The 19,313-nt window shown below is 48.4% G+C and overlaps 1 protein-coding gene across 1 annotated transcript in view; it reads left to right on the forward strand.

The window, feature by feature from the left end:
- Gat (sodium- and chloride-dependent GABA transporter) overlaps positions 1-19,313 on the forward strand; it is a 583,447-nt gene that overhangs the window by 520,489 nt on the left and 43,645 nt on the right. The window contains exon 9 of the mRNA XM_075670790.1: positions 5,769-5,871. Coding sequence (XP_075526905.1) covers positions 5,769-5,871 — 103 coding nt within the window. The remainder of the gene's footprint in view (positions 1-5,768; positions 5,872-19,313) is intronic.

Raw genomic sequence — 19,313 nt, forward strand, 5'->3', positions numbered from 1 at the left:
CTGTTTATTGGATTCCTGCGGTACAGCCTACCGGCCATCTCCAACACCTGAGAACTAACATGAATATAATCGAAAGCAATTAAGCCCAAGCCCTCAAGATATGCCTTGGTCTACAGCGGAGTGCGTCAACGATTAAAGTTATTGCAGTCCCTCAAGATTACACTATTAGTACGCACATTACCATTGAAACAATGCGTGTGCACATAAGACACTTCGCTCGGACCCCTACCCAGCACCTCACATGTCTCACAGTAGAAAAGCCCCACACAATATTCAGTGCGACTGTCGCAGAGCACGCGGCTCTCTGCGGCGCGCTTCATGTGATAAATGATGAAAGTTCTCGAAAATAGGCAGTCTGCTGCCATTCAAGGCCGGCCTTGCAAGATGTGCAGTCGTTTCTTCGACATGGAATTCACGATCAGCTCACTTGTGAACTCACGGAATTTGTCTATCACTTGAGAAAAAAAAGGCCATGATATCTCTTTTCAATGGATACCAGGACACCGCGGTATCATTGGAAATGATGACGTAGACAAGGCAGCTCGGACGTCAAACCAAAAAGACCGCTGCGGCCCCATGCCTCTCTAAAGGACCGACGCTGCGAGACAACTCCGCATTCTAGCACGCACGATCTCCTTAGCAAAGTGGAATACCGCACATACAAGTCGCACAATACTGCACAGACCTTCACTGCAACTCAGACCTCCGGCCGGACTGCACCGACGCGAAGCGTCTCTTCTCTGTCGGTTGTGGTTTGGAGTTGCCTTCACGAATGCCTACTCAGCACTAATTGGAATGGCTGATAGTGCTGCATATGATGTTTGCGGATGCGAGGAGAACATTTACCACTTATTGTGCCACTGTCCTCAATTTCAAGCACAAAGAGAATCTTTGTCCAACACATTGAGGAAATTAGCTGACCGTCCTCTGAGTGAATTGACAATATACCGTCCCCAGCGATGATCACCTCAGAAGGCAGAGAAGGCACTTTTGTGCTTTGTCAGAACGTCTGCTTTGCGCTAGCGGCTTTACCTCAAGTACTGTCCGTGCACGTCTCTATACCTTCTCTCTCCATTCTCTCTCTTCTCATTCTCCCTTCCCCCAGCGCAGGGTAGCAACCCAGACTCTTGAATGGTTAACATCCCTGCCTTCCTTATATTCCTGTCTTTCTCCCTCTCTTTTCTCAACAGGTACTCATTTTGCATAAGTACATCCGTGTTCAATCTGCATTAATTATTTGTGCAAGCCTCAGTGCATCAGAGCAGAGTCGGTCGGTTCCTTTCTCATGACAGTCACTAGACTTTGTGCTGCCTACGAAATACTCGTGTTGACTGGCTTGAGTTTGTATTAGCTGGGTTCACAATTTCTATGTCCCCACATATTACCAATACTAATAAAGGTAAAAAAGCACGATCGATCCACTTTTTTTGGGGGGGCGGGAGGGGGTTTAAGAGTAGGTACGACAAAATTGCGCACAAACTGTAATTATTAGCTCAGTTCTGATGTGGCCACACTGTGCCGTCGATCGAGACAGCCCCCTCTTGTGGAATTTTCTACTGCCGATACTTGTAGGACCCCTCAGAAGAACTTGAGCACTTGGCGGTTGTCGTAATTTATCACATGGCTCTTTTGCTTATGGACTAGAAAAATGTAGAAAATTTGGTGTTATCGGGACAGTCTGCGACCTATGTTCGCTTCAAAATATGAATAAAAAATGCTGGTTTATTTTAGCATTTGGATATTGTTTCGAGTAGTCTCACAATAGAAAATATGAATAAAAATCAGAACGCTCAACTCTCAATTGTGTGCGCCTTAGACTGGCTCACAACTCATACATATTTAATTACTCCACCTACAGGAGCACGATCCTACACGGATGAAGGCGCTACGGAGTGCTTTTCCTGTTTTCACGAGGGCTCTTCCAGAGTTATATTAAAACAAAAATAAATTAAGCATACGAGAGCGGTAAGACAAAAAGAAAACAATCCCAAGGGGCGGTGTATTGTTGGTGCATTCTTGGTGGCCGTGGTGGCTACGTCTGTCATGAACGCACGAAGAAAGCACGCTTGCGCGTCGTGGGAAAGGGTCGCGTGCGAGCATACCTCTCTCCCGCTTCTATTGTACACGTCACTGTTGAGGTCATCAATGTGTAGTTTTGTTTGTGACTTGTTTTGAGTAGGACGCGTGCTCAACACCACTGGCGAAAGCAGCGCATTGCGACCATTGGCAATTTTTATGTCCCAGTGGACGTATAGGAAGCTTCTGTATGCTGGTTCGGCATCCGACTTGGTACACATTGCTCCCGCCTCGACAATATGCCCTTGTCGGAAATGCGAAATCGACGCATATTTCTGCAGTGGCCCGGCGGCACGGGAAATCCGAGCGTAAGCGACTCTGTGCGAAAATTGTCCACTGTGTGGCCTTGTACCGCGCTCATAATCAATCCAACTTGATTGAGTTTAACATTTCTCCGCCGAAGCACAAATCTCAACGTCGTATCGACATTCGCCACACGACTCGACAAAGGGCGTACGACTGTATAACACTCGCAGATCACGTCAACACGCATGTATTCCTTGCTTACACCCTTTATACTCCTATACAGAGTTGAACAATCAGCATGTTGTGTAGATATGTGTCAAACGAATGCAGTCGGAATCATGACCTTGCCGTGATGCTTTCGAGGTATTACTTGTCTTCACACCCACGTGCGATCGCGCCACGCACATACTGGAATTACACCACAAAGTGGCCTCTAGAGCAAACGCTGTGTGGCAGCCACGAAATCGCCGCATGTCGAAACTGGTCATCGCGACCAGCGAAATTATCTCTAGATTGGCGAAAATAAATTTTATCCAACGCTAGAAATACCCAAAATATAATGCAATGAATGAGTAATTGCACGTAGCACGTGTTTTTAAACTGCTTGTAAAGTTAATTTTGTATATGTTTTTAAATGTCAAGGCTGTATTTATAAAAGTTACTGTGCGTGAGAGGGTGAGTTTGCAGGCGCCTTAACTAGGTGAGGCCACTGAATCGGGCGAGACTGGAGTTCGCGCGTCTCCGTCCGCGTTTGCTGTTGACTCTTGCTGAGACCTAGACTCGACAAACGCATCTTTGTCAAACACGATGAAACATTATTGTCCCATCTGACTTACAACATCGTGTACCAACATCGTCTTCTCATGGTGGCTCCAATTCGGTTACGAATTTCAATGCATGGGCCCTATGAGAAGCTCTGCCTTCAGGTTTGTTTGTATTACCTCTTTGATTTACAAATACACGTTGGTCCGCCTGTCAACGCTGTGCAGAATCCCAAACAATGCAAGGAACAAGGAAGCTTACCAGCAAGTATGTGGCATGTAGGGTCGGCAACACAGCAACAAAGAACGTCAAGCGGAAAGTCAGGGAGGTTGAAATAATCTCACGGGTGGCAGCAATAGAAAAGAAACGTGCAGTGCGCAACCACTTATGAGGAAAAAACGAAATCAGAAAAGAAACAACTCGAATGATAACTGATAACTCAAAAGAAAGCTAATTACTTTTAGAAGCGAGGTCAGGATGCCTTAGAATATGCACCTATAGAAGAAGAAGCATCTCCTTGCCGCGGTATAGCTAGAGAAACAAGGGAGCATGTTTTATTAGAATGTGTAGATATCTGCCCGGTGGCCGAATTGGGCACCACCGGCCTCCTTGAAGCTTTTGGGTCCAGCGAGTGAAGACGGAAAGTAAACATGCCTGCAGTAGAGATTAAGAAGAGGTGATGAAAAGATTAGTGGCAGAAAAGTAGAGAAACGACGAACAATGGAGGCGTACAAAAGCAAAGTTCACAACAGGGGTTCAGAAACTTTGATTATGGGATTTCATCGTTGTTGTTGTTTGTTGCATAGGCGGGACATCAGGCAATATAATAACAAGAGCTTTGTGGCGCAACCCATCGCTCCGTTGCAAAGTGGACGCGTATAGCATCCATCCATTCAGCTACCATTGCAGGACGTATGGGCTTCTTAGGCGCCTCCGCTACCATGTGTACATATACTTCGCAACATTGTCGCCCGCTGCCTAGAACGGCACAAAGGCCGGACTATGGACGTCCGACGCGCAAGCTCTCCATGTTGACAGCAGAAATCGCGCACATGTGCAGCCAAGCGAGTGAATGAATCATGTTAGGCGGGAAGCGCTGCGCGTTTGCGATGTTCTCTAATTAGTGCTGATATCGAGGCAAGCGTCTGCGGGTTCCGCTATTTAAGGCGGAGCTTTCTTTCCCCATTCCTTCGAGGGCCGCCGTCTTGCAAGCCACGACGGGAGGTGGCCCAGAAGTGGCGAAAGGCGGTGCGACAGGCTCGTGCAGTGCGTTTCGTCGACGGTCGCCGCGGTGCCCCCCGGAGATCCCTCGGCCTTGAGACAGCTGTCATCCCACGCAAGAGCATTGCAGAAACTGCAGCGTTTGCCTTTCTACTAACAGCCCGGAGGGCAGATAGGATGGTACAGAAGAGGTAAAGAGAGGAGGCAGATAATGGATGGAACCGACGCAACCACGAAACTAGTGCACAGCCGTGCACTCTTGGCTCGTAGTTCCCATACATGGGGGGAGGGTGAAAGAGCGAACAGACGGCTTGAGAAGCCGAGGAAACGCTACCACCACACACTACTGGGGTTGCGGACAAATTGGATGAATTTGAACTCAAGGTACGGTGCGTTCCTGCTACGTACAAAAAATAATTACCATGCGAATTTCTCAAGCGGGCAGTTGACGCACGGCCTTCATAAGCACAGCCACACTAAAGCAGTGTAGCGTCTAGACGGAGCCACGGAAGCGGTGGCACGTCAAGTCTGTGCCCGCCGCGGCAGCTTTGCGGTTACGGCATTGCTGGAGGTCACGGGTTTGGTTTTCACCGTAGCCGCCGTGTTGAGACGGGGGCGAAAAACGAGAACGCTCGTGTACTTAGATTTAAGGGTTCGTTAACGAACCGCAGGGGGTCGAAATAAATCCACAGTCGGCCACTACGCCGTGCCTGATAATCCGATTGTAGTTTTGGCACTTCCAGACCTACAGTTGAATTAAATTTTAAAACTTCTGGCACCATTCGATGTGCCGTGTGTGGCAATAATAATGCTAACGTTCTTGGAAGTTATGGGCAATGGCGCACAGCAACGCTTTAAGCAAACACGTCTTGCTATGTGTTCTGCGTACTACTCAGAAAAACAGCAGTGGTGCATGCAAGGTAACGTTTACCATTAACTCAGCACATTCCTATTGTACTAAATGCTGAAGAAATTAAGCATTTGCCGCCAATATTACCCCTAATTATCGTGAATTGAAGCAAACAGCACAGAAAGCTTCGCTTACGTTGATTGCCACAGTGTGTGGGATCCGCGTAATTTTATATATCTACGTGTATATTGGCATACGTGCGACTAAGCATGCCGTATGTGTTTAAACGCTGCCGTAGATCGCTGTCGTGGTAAGCAAGATCGCTTATTAGCTTCAAGTAAGCCATGAAACGCGTCATTTTCTGTTCAGAATGGCGTCTCGTTTCTTCACTAACCAGAGGCAGTGGCATCAGAAGATCTTGTAGGAAGCCGAAATGGCCAGAACGCTATGTGGCTATTGCCTAAATCCGCGCCTTTAACTACATAGTTTTCGAAAATGCAAACGCACGAACTTGCCCACTTGTCTAAGCTTCTGAAGAAAAGTAATGCAACGGACCCTTTATAATTTATGTGTCGAGAAGTCCCAACGTAATTCGTTACTTGTTTTCTTGCAGGGTGGCATGTATGTGTTCCAGTTGTTTGAGTACTACGCTGCCAGTGGATTTGCGCTTCTATTCCTGATCTTCTTTGAAGTGGTCTCCATATCGTGGTCATACGGTGAGTGTGCAAATCGCTTATTTATCACTAATGCGAGCTGCCTCGGAAGCTTTTACTCTTATATCTACGTGGATCAGCAAATTAAAATTAAATGTACATAATGTCAACTTAGCATGGCTGTCAGCAGAAATAAATTAGCTAGAAAATATGTTTCAGTTATGCTCCAAATAGGACCTTGCTGTTATAGCCTGTGCGCTTATAGCCTCCACTTTTTAACGTATTATTGGCCAAAGTGAAACTATAAATGTGAGTTCAATGATATTTGCTGACGAAAAGCTCTTTGCGGAAGCTTTCTGTAATACGGGCATGACTTAGCTGACAGCCACTAAAATTTTAATGAAATCTGATGTTTGATGGCAACCCGTCGGACCACGAAAGTACATAATGAAAACAAAAGCGGATTGCTGCAGCCCATAAAAAGAGCTGCAATTTAATTACGTTTCCACTTCCTCTGCGGTAGCCTTGTTTACAATAAGAACAAACAATGACAGAGGCACCGACGCGTATACGCAAGCAGCTTGGGAAATGTCCACTGAGCATGCAGGCCTCAGCTAAAACACCTGCCCAGTCAACATTGTGGCCTGCAAGGGCACAGGAGGCCAGCTGCGGGCGTAGCGCTCGTGCTGTTTTACTCGTCGCCGATATGCTTTCATTCACAGTCACCGTAAGATATGATGTAGAGTGCATTGGAGAAATTTTTACCTGCCAGCTTATCTTTCGCGTTGACTAGAACGTTCCTCATATTGCATGTTGGTTGATGCACAATTGGCGTAATGGCAATGACGCGACACATCCGACAATGTAAATAGATGAAAAGAAAGAAATTGTGGAGTTTTACGTGCCAAAACCACTTTCTGATTACGAGGCACGCCGTAGTGGAGGACTCCGGCAATTTCGACCACCTGGGGTTCTTTAACGTGCACCTAAATCTAAGTACACGAGTGTTTTCGCATTTTGCCCCCATCGAAATGCGGCCGCCGTGTAGATGAAAAGAGAAGCACATTTTGTGAAAAACCATTTTCAGAGATGTGCAAGATGGCTGAACACGCGCAGCAACCCGGCGATCGTCGTCTTCGTTGATTAACCGGGATTCGTGCAGGACGTCACAAAATGACCGGATAGATGGTGAACAACTGTTCAGTGGCGCGATCTCGTAGTTTGCATCATTAAGTTACCGTAAACCCTCGTAAACTCCGGCGTAACGCGACAAAACCTTTTCAGAAAGACTAAAGGGAGCCCAGGGAACTACGAGATCCTTGAGAAAAGCAGACATTCCAATGGCTTTGGTCGTAGCCATCCTGTCGAAATAATTACGAGTTGGATAGTCGCACATGAGCAGTAGGACGTGCCAGGTGGGCTCGCGCGGCGCTATCATGGGCCTGCTCTGTGCTATGTTGCATAGGAGGAGAGTTTTCATTTTTCTCGTGGGACTGGGGCCCGACCAGTTCGCGAACCCCATGTGTAGATATATATATATATGTTGTCACGATACCCTCTGTGCCCAACCACGCTGACGACGAAGACGACGACCTCGTGTGTGCAAGCGAGGTACTAATAAAGAAGCCTGAACTGAGCGCCTGTCCTACCAGCCGTTTATAATTTCTTATATGGAACAAAAAGAATGCCTTTTTAATAGTTCTTAGTTTCCACAATTGATTTACTTCTATTTCAGTTTAGGAATTTCAAAAGTAAAAGTACAAATGCACAGTTTAAATCTTACTAGTATTATTATTCTAAATTTACCTTGCTAAAGTTTACGTATATGCTTGTTTCATTCTCTTTCTTTTTTAGTATTCCTAACAACACAATATAGTATTGATCAATACTTTTACTCATGTATTCACAGTTTATTTTTCATCTTGGATTATACATTTATTTTGCTTTTTTGTGTTATTCATTTATTAACCAATTTCTTTTATTTAATCAATAATATTACCACCCGATTAATGGCTAGTCCCCCATAGTGCGTTTGTGCCATTCATTGAGGCTTCATCGTCATCATTTGTCTCGATTAAATAGCGCTCTCCGCTCCTGTCTCAAATGAGCCGTGACACAGGTGAGTGGAAGGGCTGGGTATCGCATCATCGCCTAATGATAGGGACGACGCCTGCAACTAGCCCTGCATCCAGCCATTCAAGGCATCATCCACGCGTCCAGACACCTGCGCAGCGCGAAAGCCGCCGCCTGCAAGGTCTGTGCTGGAATTCGGCCTCTTGCAAGGAACTTTGTCAGCGACCTCACAGACTCAGGAAATGGCGCTTGCAAGTCCAACACAGGTTACTGTTCAACACGATGTAGTCCCCACAAACTTCCACGGTGACACGTATGAAGAGGCCGAAGACTGGCTGGACCAGTACGAACGCGTAGCTAAGGTCAATCAGTAGTGTCCCGACCAGAACCTTTCCAATGTGCACGCCGCTCATGAAGGTAGCGCAAGGATGTGGTTCCAAAACCACGAGGCACACTTGACAGTGTGGGATGAAATTTGCCGTCGGCTACTTGATACCTACGGAAGCACTGATCGCAGAGATAATGCACAGCGCCTTCTCGAGTTGCGCATTTAGAAGCCCAGCGAAAGTGTTTCGATGTTTTCCCAGGACATGTCTCGTTTGTTTTGCCGCGCGGATCCCAACATGCCTGGTTCGAATAAGCTGAGCCATCTCATGCGTGGCGTCAAAGAACCTTTATTCGCTCGTCTCGCGCGCAACCCGCCTACAACAGTGGAAGAATTCATCAGGTAAGCCACAGCAATCGAGCGGGCGCTGCAGCAGCGTTGCCGGCAGTACGAACGCTTTACTAACAATGCGCCTGCAGTCGCAGTGCTGACAGTGACAGACGAGACCTCACTGCGTCGACTAATAAGAGATATTGTGCGCGAGGAGATTGTGAAGCAAACTGTGACACCGAAGGAGTTTACTGTTACTTCCGTCGCTGAAGTTGTCCGCCAAAAAATCCGGCAATCCGAGGATTTGCATCACCTGAGCCACTCCCTGAACGATTTCCAGAGCCGCGCTTCGAGCCGCGCGCATACAGCTACGCAGACGCTTTCTACCGTGCCAGCAGAGCAGTACCACCAGCGGCCACCTATTGCTGCCTGGATGCAGAGGGAGCATTTCAGGCGACCCCAGCTTCGCAGAACCGATGTATGGTGCACTGCTGATCGCCGAACATTGTGTTTTCACTGTGGCGAACCAAGGCATATCTATCGTTTTTGTCCTTATCTCCAGAGTGGCATCCAGGAAATGTCACCTGCCACTCCGCAACAGCTTCCAGAGAGATGTCCACGCTTCGACTAATGACGTGACAGTGTCACTCGGGAACAAGGCAGCTCAGCTAATCTCCAGTGGCGCTCGCCATCTCCATTAGGTTATTCTTCGCCGAACCGTCGCAGCTTTGCCGACGTGGTAAGCGGCCGCTCTCCAAGCTCACGGCGGGGAAACTGAAATCAGGAATCTCCGGGGGCAAGGTAGCAAGTCGTCGAGCCACCGAGAATCCGCCGTTTTTACTGAGAAACGAGCCGAGGAAGCCGGAGAAACGGAACGTCGACAAATTTGTAAGTGCCGACCTGCTCTTAACGATTGATGGGCATGACGTGACAGCCGTAGTTGGTACTGGCTCAGACTTTTTCATAATGAGTTAGCAGTTGGCACACCGGTTTAACAAAGTCAAAATGCAATGGACGGGCCCTTATATTCGAAATGCTGGGGGCCAGATAATGACACCTACAGGAAAATATACGGCACGACTCCAGATAGCAAATACAGCATTTGTCGCCACTTTTATGATTTTGAAAGAGTGCTGCAGATCACGAATCGTTGGAACGAACTTCTTGCGGCAATACGGCGCCGTGGTTAACATACGGGACGGCGAGATAACCTTGTCAACTTGTACAGACACGAGCTACGACGACGAGCGCCAACGTACATCGACACGTGTCACCGACGAGCACGTATGCATACCCCCACTATCATGCAGTCTTGTCTCCGTCAGTTGCGGAGAACAGTTGAACAAGGACGGTGTAGCCGAACAATTAGCTGCACTTCTGTTCCATAAGGATGTTGTCATCGCTCAGGGTATCGTCAGCCTAATCGGTGGTTGCACGGAGATACTACTGAGAAATTTCACCGATGAACGCCGGCACATCAGTAAAGGCACCGCTGTGGCCTACTTTGACGAAATTGACCACCTTCAACACTGCTTTGCTATAAAAGAGGAATCGACCACCGATACGATACCACATGCATCCGTCGTCGACTTTGACCCAGGTTTAGCGCCGCAACAGAAACAAAGTCTCAGGGAACAGCTAGACGATTTTAAGGACAGCTTCTCTACAACGTCCCGAGTGCGTCAAACACCACTGACGAAACACCGAATCCTTGCGGAGGAAGCAGCAATACCCATCCGACAGGATCCGTATCACGTGGCTGAGAAAGAGCATGAAGCAATACAGCAACAAGTTAACAAAATGATAGAAGATGATAGTCATCCAGCCGTCAAAAAGCCTTGAACGACAGAAGGCTGAGCTAGTTGGTAAGGATTCATTATGCAAAAAAGAAGTGAGGCGTGCAGACAGGACACAAGAGTAGAGAAGTGGACAACACGAACGCCGGCGTTCATGTTCTCCACTTCTCTACTCTTGTGTCCTGTCTGCAGGCCTCACTTCTTTTTTGCATAATAGTCAAAAATCTCTTGGTCATCGCCCGTGGTACTCGTTAAGAAGGGTGGTAGCCTGCGGTTTTTTTCAATTGTTGCGAAAAAAGATGTGTATCCCCTACCACGCATCGACGAGACCCTCGACAGGCTACGACATGCACGTTACTTCTCATCGATGAACTTAAAAAGTGCATACTGGCAAATAGAGGTCAATGAGCGTGATCGCGAAAAGACTGCTTTTGTGACGCCTGGCGGGCTCTATGAATTCAAAGTTCTTTCTCCCTTTTGGTTTGGGCTCCGCGCGAGCCACATTCCATAGACTATAATGGATACCGTTCTCTCAGACTAAGTTGAAGACTTGCTTAGCCTACCTATACGACGTCATTGTTTATTCTGCCATATTTGATGAACTTCTCAGACGGCTACGGTCAGTTCTTCAAGCCATATGGTCCGATGGACTTATCTTAAATCCTGAAAAGTGGCACTTTGGCTATGAAAAGCTGCAGTTCTTGGGCCACGTTGTAAGACACACAGGTGTCAGACCTGATCCTAAAAAATAGCAGCCGTCGCAGTTTTCAAGGCCTACAGACAAGAAGGCAGTCAGACGCTTCCTGGGCCTGTGCGCATATTACCGGCGATTTATTGCGGGTTTTGCACGCATTGCCTCACCGCTCGCCTGCCGTATCAGAAAAGATGCCACGTTTACTGTGGGGCGAGGAGCAGGAGGCGGCATTTAACGAGTTGCAGCACCGTCTACAAAGTCCACCTGTTCTTGTCCACTTTGACGTGGATGCGCCGACAATGAACCACGCCGACGCCAGCAACGTGGATCTAGGCGCCGTCCTTGTTCAGCGGCAAGACGGCGCTGAGCGAGTCATATCACTTACGCGAGTAGAACTGTCGCATGCCAAGTCGAACTACTCCACAGCAGAGAAGGAATGCTTGGCTGTACTATGGGCTGTGACCAAGTTCCGCCCGTACATACACGGCCGCTCATTTCAATTCATAAGTGACCGCCATTCCCTCTGCTGGTGGAACAACATGAAAGATTCATCTGCGCGTTTGGCACACTGGAGCCTACGGCTTCAATAGTACGGCATGACAGTAGTCTATAAATCGGGAAGGCAGCACTTATACGCTGACTGCCTTTCCAGATCGCCGATCGAGTCGTCAGGCGGAGATGCTGACTAATCCGCAGGCTTTTTAGTTGTTGATGCGGCCACCATCTCTCCACAACAGCAAGAGGACCAGGATCTCGCATCACTAAATGATTTCTTAGAATGCCGCGCCACAAAAAAGCCTGGATTGTTAGCAAGTCACCTGTCATCATTCTGCGTACACTACATTGTTCTCTTTAGGAGGAACTTCTCTTGAACAGGGAAGAGATATCTACTAGTCGTCCCTAAAACTCCTCGCAATGAAATTTTGCAGGCCTATCACGATGAAGCTACCTCAGCCCACCTAGGCTACACAAGAACGTTAGCACGGATCAAAGATAAGTGCTACTGGCCACGGCGCGCAGCACAGGTGAAGCAATACGTTCGAACGTGCCTTGACTGTCAGCGACGAAAAGTGCCACCTACGAAACCTAATGGACTAATGCATCCCGTTCCAGTGCCGCAAACGCCGTTCGCACAAATTGGGATGGACCTTTTGGGCCCATTCCCAATATCTGATGCCGGCAATGAGTGGATCATAGTTGCGACAAATTGCCTCGCGCGATATTTATTTATTTATTTATTTCGGATACCCTCATGGCCCACACGGCATTATTGAGGGGAGTGGTACACACATTTCAATAAATTGGTTACAAAAGCAGACAACGCATATATACATCATATATATATATATATATATATATATATATATATATATATATATATATATATATATATATATATATATATATATATATATATATATATGAAGTGAGCTCATAATTATACAAATGCCAAGAAACGCTAAATCGCAAAAAGTTGCAAATAGCAAAACGCCACCCTTAGCACAAAGATGAACATTGCAAATCTGGGGAAAAAATACATAAGAATGCGCATGATTACGAGGAAGAAGAAAGTGGAACTAAAGCTACGGCAAGCAATAATGTGTTCATAATTTCTTCTTAAATTCATCAAAGTCTTTCGAAAGTGCAATATCCCGTGGTAGCTGGTTCTAGCCCAACGTTGTTTTTGGAATGAATTCATGCAGGATGTTGTACGGCATTGTGAAACACCAACTTTGCATGGTTGATCTAAGCGGGATGAAACATATGTTGGCGGCTTGAGTAATGTATCTTTAAGGCTGGAATTCATGTGGTAAGCTTTAAAAAACAGACACAGGCGTGATATTTTCCTGCGTATTGACAGAGGGGTTAGCGACAATGTGTTTTTCATTTCTGTGACGCTGGACAAACGATCATAGTTACGGAAGATGAAATGGTGCTGCTCTGTTCTGTACGGCTTTGAGGGCGTCAATAAGAGAGTTAGTGAAAGGGTCTCATACTGAGTTAGCATATTCTAATTTGGAGCGGACAAGTGATTTGTACAGAAGAAGTTTCACAGGTGTCGGGGCTAAGTAAAAATTCCATTTCAAATATCCAAGCATGCGGTTACCGGACGCGATGATAGAAATAATATGTGCCTTCCAAGCTAGGTTTGACGTTATAATGACGCCGCGGTATTTGTAAGGCGCTACCGGTGTTAGCAGGGACGAACAAATAGCGTAGGGAGGGGGGCACGGATGGACGCGACGCAAAAAACGCATTACTTTGCATTCGTCTCGTTTAGTCTCGCATTCAGTTTTCCATTGTGAACGCGAGCCATATATAGTAGCTAAGTCTTCCTTGAGTAGTACAGTGTCATTAGTATTTTTTATTTCCCGGTAAACCACACAGTCATGAGCAAAAAGTCGCACTGTGGATGTTATGTTGTTAGGCAAGTCATTATTATATATCAGAAAGAGCAAGGGACCGATAACAGAACCTTGTGGGACACCTGAGGTCACAGAAACCGATGATGAGTTAATCCCGTTAGCGTGCACCTACTGGAACCTGTTAGGCAAAAAGCATTTAATCCATCGTAGTACATTTTGGTCGACGTTAAGTTTACTTAGTTTGTGAAGAAGCAAGCTGTGAGAGACTTTGTCGAATGCTTTCGAAAAATCTAAATAGATGCAGTCAACCTCACCGCCACGATCAAGTAAGAAGTTAACATCATTTGTAAAATTTATTAGCTGTGGTTCACAAGAAAAGTGCTTTCTAAAACCATACTCTGCACGAGTGAAAAAGGATGATGACTGACGAAAGTTCGATATGGATGACAAGATGAAATGTTCGATTATCTTGCAAGGAATGCTCGTTAGTGATACTGGCCTATAGTTGAGTGATAGGCCCTTGTCGCCTGATTTATGGAGTGAAACCACCTCAGCCGATTTCCAGTCGTCTGGGAGGTCGCAAGTTTGAAGGGATTGCTCAAATATTTTCGATAGTATGATGGAAGAATATACTTTAGTGTCTTTCATAATTTTAGTGCTGATATCATCGGGACCACATGAAGAGGATAACATTAAACGATCTATGATACTGTGAGCATTAAATTACCCCTTCATCTTCTTCATCTGTATATATTCATCATCATGGCCAGCGTCATCGTCTTCAGCACGCGACCGGCGCAATAAACCGCTGAGGCTTAACAGCAGTCTCGCAAATGGTGGAGGCTGCTTTCGATCCATTGGTCCTCTACGCCTTCTAGTTTCCCTGGAGCTTCGTTCAGGCCACCGCTTGCTCCACCTTTCCGCCAGGATGCCTCAAGAAGATCTTCCAGGAGCCTCCGGCGTCACCGTCTCTTCCCCACCGTCCGTTCCTTCATGGACCGTCAGCACGCGGCAGCGCAATCCCACCGTGTTGGCTGGCCTTCGTAGTGACGACGTTGATGACTGGCTGGACAATTATGAGCGCGTGAGTGAGCCTAACCAGTGGGATGACATGTACAAGCTTCGCAACGTCGCATTCTACCTCACTCACGTTGCCAGGACTTTGTTCCTCAACCAGGAGAGCACCTTGCCTGACTGGGCGGCATTCAAACACCAGCTTCGGTAGATTTTTGGCGCTCGCAATGTCCGCCCTGAGGTCGTCAAGAAAAAGCTTGATGGACGCACGCAACTTCCCGGCGAAACATACACATCTTATATCAAGGACGTCCTCGCCCTTTGTCGCCGTGTTGACACGACCATGACGGAGTCTGATCGTGTTCGTCACATCCTAAAGGGCATTGCTCACGTCGCGTTCAACGCACTGGAGATCAAGAATCCTAATACCGTCAACGATGTGATAGCGACTTGCCAACACCTGGACGCACTGCAGGACATCCTTTTACAACCTGTCGCCGGTGACGCGCCTCCTTGGTCGGATACTGACTTCCGTATGCTGATTTGGACTCTCATAAGCGAAGAGCTCCAAGCGTGTGGCCTGCTCAGTCCTCCCGTTCTCCAGCCTCAGCCTTCGGTTCCTGGCCTGCGCGACATCATCAAAGAGGAGCTATCCTCCATAACCTTCGCTGCGAGCTGTGGCCCCTCCTTCGCCATCCACCTCGTATGCTCAGGTTGCGGCTATGCAACCAGCGTTCGTTCGGACAGCGCCTCCTGCCCCTGCTACTGCCCCCAACCATCTGGCGACTCTACCACCCCGTCCTCCTGCCACATGACTTTACACCACCCGGCCTACGCGCCTCCACATTTGTTATTATTGTGGTATTCTTGGTCACATATCGAGTTTTTGCCGAAGACGACAACAGGACGAACGCCGTGGCTACGATATTTATGAGAGAGACCCGTTGCGTCCTCCGAGTCCTTACCAGCGCCGGCTCTCCCCACGCTCACTTTGTCCATCTCCCGAAGCGCCTCGCAACTACCGTCCAGGTTGCCGCCGCTCATGCTCCACTCTTCGACGCCCGACATCACCCCTGCAACCGGCCACCCGCACTCCTGACTACCGTTCGGAAAATTAGATGGTGCAGTTTTAGGGGGAAAGCTGCATGGCTCGCACAGACTACAATTCCTCCAGCGTGCCCGGCGAATACTTTATTCGTGTGCGTAGAAGGTGTACCAGTCCTAGCTTTGCTTAATATGGGAGCAGCTATTGCTATTATTCACGCTGGCTTGTGCGCTCGTCTACGCAAGGTAACTACACCTTACAGTGGAGCTCTTCTTCGTGGTGCAAATAATGTTGTGATTCGGCCGTCGGCGCAATGCACCGTTAGAGTTTCGATCGACGCGATATGCCACCATATCCAGTTCGCAGTGTTGACTCCCGGTGCTCACATGCTTATACTAGGGTGGGACTTTCTCTCTTCGGCGTCGGCTTTCATCTCCTGCCGTGAACGAATCGTTAACTTGAAAGAGACAGACAATTCCGGCAACGTGCACGAACCGCGCCTTCGCTTACGAACTGCTGACGATTGTACGATGCCCCCTGGTCGCGAACAACTCCTTGCAGTTAACTCTGACATCACCGATGGTCACCTTTTAGTTGTACCGTCATCCTGTTGCTTACCCAAAGCGATTGCTCTGACACCCAGCCTTGTTCGCTTCACCAACGGCATGGCCACTTTGGCTGTACTCAACACAACCAATGAACCAGTCCTGCTTTCTAAAGGCACTGTTCTCATGTGCGTCTTGGACACTCAACCTGTCTCTGTGCTTACCTCGACTACTGTTGTTTCACAACCACCCACAGCTATGAATCCAGTCCTTGCGTCTGATTTCGCTAGTACCATCAGCTCCGATCTAACGCCGCAGCAGATGGGGGAGTTACCGGCGTTGTTATCCAAGCATAAAGACTGCTTCGACGTCCACTCTCCTCTTCTGGGACAGACTTTCTGCGACGGCTCATCGCATACACACAGATGGAACTACCATCGTGCGCCGGCGGCCATATCGCGTTTCTTCCGCTGAACGACAGATCGTCGATACCCACGTTGCCGACATGCTCAAACGTAGCATAATACGCCCATCTTGAAGTCCTTGCTCGTCACCTGTCGTTTGGGTGCGTAAGAAAGACGGCTCAGTGCGATTTTGCGTAGACTACCGTGCCTTGAACAAAATAACCCGCAAAGATGTATATCCACTGCCCCGAATCGATGATGCGTTAGATTCATTACAAGGCGCAGAGTATTTCTCCAGCCTTGATCTACGCTCCGGATAATGGCACATACCCATGCATGAAGCAGACAAGGAGAAAATCGCCTTTGCCGCACCCAACGGACTTTACAAATTTAACGTAATGCCTTTCGGCCTGTGTAATGCTCCCGCCGCATTTGAGCGGATGATTGACACCGTACTACGGGGCCTAAAGTGAGAGACTTCCTTATGCTTCCTTGACGACATCATATTTTCGTCGACGTTCCATCAGCACTTGCAGCGCCTCGGCGAAGTCCTGACATGCCTCTCAGCTGCTGGCCTTCAGCTGAATACAAAAAAGTGCCACTTCGCCAGCAAAACCATTAAAGTGCTCGGACACCTTGTCAGCAAGGAGGGCCTTCGACCTGACCCGAAGATTACCGCTGTCCTCCGCTTCCCCAGCCCTCAACGCGCCAAAGACTTCCGTAGCTTCCTTGGCCTAGCTTCGTATTTCCGGCGCTTCATACGTAACTTTGCCACCATTGCGGCGCCGCTCCATCAACTCCTTCCTTCTGGAGCTCTCTACGTATGGTCGGGCGAATGCCAAACTGCTTTTGACGCCCTCAAGCGTGCCCTCACGTCCGGACCTGTGCTTTGTCATTTCGACAACAGCGCACCCACTCTTCTACATACTGACGCCAGTGGACACAGTATCGGCGCTGTTCTTCTGCAACGTCAGCAAAATTCTGAACAATGTGTGGTACGCAATTCACACGCTAACAGCTGCAAAGAAAAATCATAGGATTACCGAGCAAGAGTGTCTCGCCGTTGTTTGGTCCGTCCAAAAATTTCAGCCTTATCTGCACGGCCCCCACTTGACTGCCGCGACTGATCACCACCCCTTGTGCTGGTTGGCGACGCTAAAGAATTTAACGGGACGTCTCGGCCGTTGGATACTTCGTTTACAAGAATACGACTTCGACGTCACCTACAAGTCTGGAAAAAAACACCAGGATGCCGATGCTCTCTCTCGTTGTCCCTTACCACCGTCTTCAAACGCTGCTTGCTTACCACCTTCCGTGAGGAAACCGCAGGGCGCGTCGCCTGCATTCCCTTCGCTCGCAGCTCTCGACCAGCTCCCATCCAGCCATTCTCATACGTTTGCCTCTAGCCAACGTAATGACTCCTACCGGCACCCCGTTATGGAACGTATTCGCGGATAATCTCGCCCACGTTACGCACGGCTCCGTCGGCAGTTGAAGAACTTCAAGATCTAAAATTCGATATTATACTGGTACGTGTTTCATCCCGAAGGACACCGTTGCGTTCCTCTCGTTCCCCGATCACTTCGGGCCCAGATATTGGAGACCTTTCACTATGATCCCACTGCCGGTCACTTTGGTTTCCGTGAAACCTACGAGCGAATTCGCAGCCGCTTCTCTTGGCCTGGACTTGCAACCAACGTAGCGAAATACGTGGCTTCCTGTTCGCTCTGCCAACACCGCAAACGACTGGCCTCACCTCCTGCTGGACTGATCCAAGCTGTCCCGTGTCCTGAAGCTCCTTTCCCGGTCGCTGGTATCGACCTCTACGGACCGCTGCCCTTAACCACTGGCGGTAAACGATGGATCGTCATAGCTGTAGACCACTTGACACGGTACGCTGAAACAGCCGCACTGTCTTCGGTATCCGCACAGGAGGTTGCAGCCTTTTTCTTGGGAGCCATCTTTTTACGGCACGGAGCCCCACGTGTCCTTTTGAGTGACCGCGGCAGGACCTTTCTCTCTAAACTTCTTGACGATGTTTTCCGTGCGTGCAATACCATCCATAAAACGACTTCCAGCTACCACCCTCAAACTAATGGTCTCACAGAGCGCTTTCATCGCACGCTGTCCGACATGATATCTATGTGCATCAACCCTGACCACACAAATTAGGATGTCATTCTACCATTTGTCACTTTCGCATACAACACGGCCTTCCAACGCACTACGGGATACTCGCCCTTTTTCCTCGTGTATGGTCGCCAACCGCTAACTGTCCTCGACGCTTCTTTCTTCGGTGTCCCCGTGCCTTCGTCCACATCAGTGTGTGAGCAGTTCGTTTCGCACACTGCCCGGTGTCGCCAACGTGCCCGCCTCAACACCGGCGCCAGTCTACAAGACCGCAAAATTCGCTATGATGCATCTCACCCTGTCGTTTCCTTCCACCCTGGAGACGTAATGTTACTGTGGACCCCAGTTCGCGCTTCTGTATTGTGCGAGAAATTTCAGACCCGTTTTATCGGGCCCTACATTGTTCGGGAATAGACTTCCTCAGTCAACTATATTGTCACTCCAGTTGTTCGCCCTTTGGACGGCCGCTGCCGTTCCACAGAGATTGTGTATGTTTCGCGTTTAAAACCTTTCATACGGCGTTTCCCGCCATAACTAGCGGCCAGATTGGCCGCTTCCACGCGCGGAGGAAACTGTGAGCATTATATTACCCTTCATCTTCTTCATCTTTATATATTCATCATCATTGCCAGCGTCATCGTCTTCAGCGCGCGACCGGCGCAATAAACCGTTGAGGCTTAACAGCTGTCTCGCAATACTTCTAATGCCTTCGAAGTCAAAACGAATGGGATCCGTTGTAAATATGATATCGGGAGTATAGTCTGGTAGTGATGCGCTAACAGG

The sequence above is a fragment of the Dermacentor variabilis genome, chromosome 9, assembly GCF_050947875.1.
Source record: "Dermacentor variabilis isolate Ectoservices chromosome 9, ASM5094787v1, whole genome shotgun sequence".
In the NCBI taxonomy this organism is placed as follows: Eukaryota; Metazoa; Arthropoda; class Arachnida; order Ixodida; family Ixodidae; genus Dermacentor; species Dermacentor variabilis.